The sequence below is a fragment of the Lathyrus oleraceus genome, chromosome 1, assembly GCF_024323335.1.
Source record: "Lathyrus oleraceus cultivar Zhongwan6 chromosome 1, CAAS_Psat_ZW6_1.0, whole genome shotgun sequence".
In the NCBI taxonomy this organism is placed as follows: domain Eukaryota; kingdom Viridiplantae; phylum Streptophyta; class Magnoliopsida; order Fabales; family Fabaceae; genus Lathyrus; species Lathyrus oleraceus.
In genome coordinates, this window is record NC_066579.1 from 188,203,980 (window position 1) to 188,207,010 (window position 3,031).

Genomic DNA, 3,031 nt, shown 5'->3' on the forward strand with positions numbered 1-3,031 from the left:
CAACATCATCAATTCAGCTTTATGTATCTCTTTCCGACTCAAGGCATCCGCAACCTTATTCGCCTTCCCTGGGTGATACTTAAGCTCAAAATCATAGTCCTTCAAGTATTCCATCCATCTCCTCTGTCTCATGTTTAACTCCTTCTGGTCAAATAAGTATTTCAAACTCTTGTGGTCACTAAACATCTGAAAATGCACCCCATACAAGTAATGTCTCCAAACTTTCAATACAAAGACAACAGCAGCCAGTTCAAGATCATGAGTTGGGTAGTTCTCTTCATGAGGCTTCAACTGACGGGAGGCATAGGCTACAACTTGACCATTCTGCATTAACACCCCTCCTAATCCTTTCTTAGAGGCGTCACAAAATACTTCATAAGACTTACTAGGATCAGGGATGACTAAAACAGGGGCAGTCGTCAGCTTCTCCTTCAAACTCATAAAACTCTTCTCACACTTTGAATCCCATTTGAAAGAAATTTCCTTTCGGGTAAGTCTAGTCATTGGTAACGCTATCTGTGAAAATCCCTTTATAAACCTTCGATAGTAACCTGCCAAACCTAAGAAACTTCTGACTTCGGAAGCATTCTTCGGTCTCTCCCAATTGATAACTGCTTCAACTTTAGATGGATCCACCGATACTCCTCCTTGTGATATCACATGACCAAGAAACCTTACTTCATTCATCCAAATTCACACTTACTTAACTTGGCAAACAGTTGTTTCTCTTGCAGTATTGATAGAACAATCCTTAAGTGTTCTCCGTGCTCTTGAGGAGTACGAGAATAAATAAGAATGTCATCAATAAAGATCACCACGAACTGGTCCAAGTAGGGTTGGAATATCCGATTCATATAGTCCATGAAAACAGCTGGGGCATTCGTTACACCAAACGGCATTACAAGGAACTCATAATGGCCATATCGGGTCCTAAACGCGGTCTTCGGCACATCCGAACTCTTAACTCTTATTTGATGATAGCCCGATCGCAAATCAATCTTCGAGAACACGCAGGCTCCTTTCAACTGATCTAACAAATCGTCTATCCGAGGCAGAGGGTACTTGTTCTTGATGGTAGCTTTATTCAATTGACGATAATCAATACACAACCGCATACTACCGTCCTTCTTCTTTACTAGTAACACTAGAGCTCCCCATGGTGAGACACTCGGTCGGATAAAGTGCTTGGTCAACAACTCTTCCAATTGATTCTTCAACTCTCTCAACTCTAGTGGCGCCATGCGATACGGAGAGACGGAGATTGGAGCCGTCCCAGGTACCAGATCAATAGAGAATTCCACTTCCCTTTCAGGAGGAAGAGAGGAGACATCCTCAGGAAAAACTTCCGGAAATTCACAAACAACAGGGATTTGTGTAACATTCAGATTATCGCTAGATTCCTTGGTAAGAGCCAAGAGAACTGACTTTTCATTCTCAAACAAGAAATTAACCATGCCAACCGTACCTTCCAAGATTGTAGTTAACACATCCTTTGGAGTAGCTTCACTAGATGGAATGATAATCAACTTCTCTTCACAACCAATAAACACCGAGTTGGCAGAAAGCCAATCCATCCCCAAAACAACATCAACCTTCTTAAGTGGTAAACAAATAAGATCAATCTGAAAAACTCTATCATTCACCGAGAGCGAACAATTTTCACAAATCAACGGTGTCTCAACCGCATCATCCATGGCGGTAGTAACCACCATAGGAGGAGACAAGGGAATTGCTTGCAAGCCAAGACGCTTCATGCACCGAATTGATACAAAAGAGTGTGTCGCCCCACAATCAAACAATACAAAACAAGGATGATTATTGATGAAACACGTACCAGCAATTAAGGCATTGTTGCTCTTAGCCTTCCTTGCATCCAAAGTATAAACTCGACCAGCGCTCCTCCCCTGTATTTGATTCTTATTCTGAGGACATTCCCTAGACATGTGTCCCTCCTTGTGACATGTAAAACACCTAATTCCACTTACAGTACATTTTCCAAGATGATACTTCTTACATACTTGACATTGAGGAGGTTGGTTAGGTCTTGCATGTTGCACCTGTTTCCCCTTGAAAGCCTGGGATCTAGGCCTGAACTGATTTCCTGGCCTTCCTTGGTCTCTCTGCCCACTCCTGTACTGATCCCTTTCTTCCTGAACCTTCTTCAAACTATTCTCAGCCACATAACATTGTCTTAATAGTTCAGCATAAGAAGTGAATTCCCTTTGAGAAACACTATGAGAAATTTCACCCCTCAAACCAAAAAGAAACTGATCAATCTTCCACCTCTCATCAGGAGCGTACGCGGCTTGTCTAGAATACGCAGCCATATCTTCGAACTTTTCAGCATACGCAGCTACTGACATAGCTCCCTGCCTGAGCTGTTGAAATTCAAACTCTTTCTGAGTCCTCAAAGAACTAGGAAAGTACTTATCCAAGAAAACAGTCTTAAAATGCTCCCAATCTCTAGGTATTCCTTGATTGGTCATAAGAGTTGAAGCACTCTCCCACCATCTTACAACTGGACCCTTCATCATATGAGAAGCAAACACAACCTTATTTTCTTCACTACAATGCACTACCTGAAAAATCCTTTCCATGCCGGTTATCCACTCCTGAGCCTTCAAAGGATTCAGCCCACCATGGAATTCTGGGGGATTCATGCGGAAGAAATCTCGGAAACTACCACCTGTAGCTACCTGTGGAACTCCTTGAGGATGCAACCCACCATTCCACTGCTGCATCATCTGTTGCATGAATTGATTTTGTTGCTGTTGCATCTGTTGCATAAACTGAGGCCATTGAAAACCTTCACTACCACTTGGCGGTTCAGAGTCCGAGTTCTGAGTTCTAGGCCTACCACGACCTCTGCGTCCGTCAGCCATGATCCTGAATGTCATACAAATAGGATTAAGTTGATCAGGCTCAATACTATGAATATAACACCAAGGACAATGATGACAACCCACATATGAGGCAGAAAGGAATACTTATAATATTTCATGGCTAGGTCGAGGATACGACCTGCTCTGAT

The 3,031-nt window shown here is 42.6% G+C and overlaps 1 protein-coding gene across 1 annotated transcript; it reads right to left on the bottom strand.

Annotated features, from left to right (window-relative positions):
* Positions 1-683: 683 nt before the first annotated feature.
* LOC127098615 (uncharacterized) lies at positions 684-2,777 on the bottom strand. Its single transcript, XM_051037254.1, has one exon. It carries the CDS (start codon positions 2,775-2,777, stop codon positions 684-686), a length of 2,094 nt encoding a protein of 697 aa, XP_050893211.1.
* Between the last annotated feature and the right edge of the window lie 254 nt (positions 2,778-3,031).

Bases quoted from the DNA above. Each gene is read 5' to 3' on its own strand.
- LOC127098615 (XM_051037254.1), bottom strand. From the start codon at position 2,777: ATGCAACAGCAACAAAATCAATTCATGCAACAGATGATGCAGCAGTGG.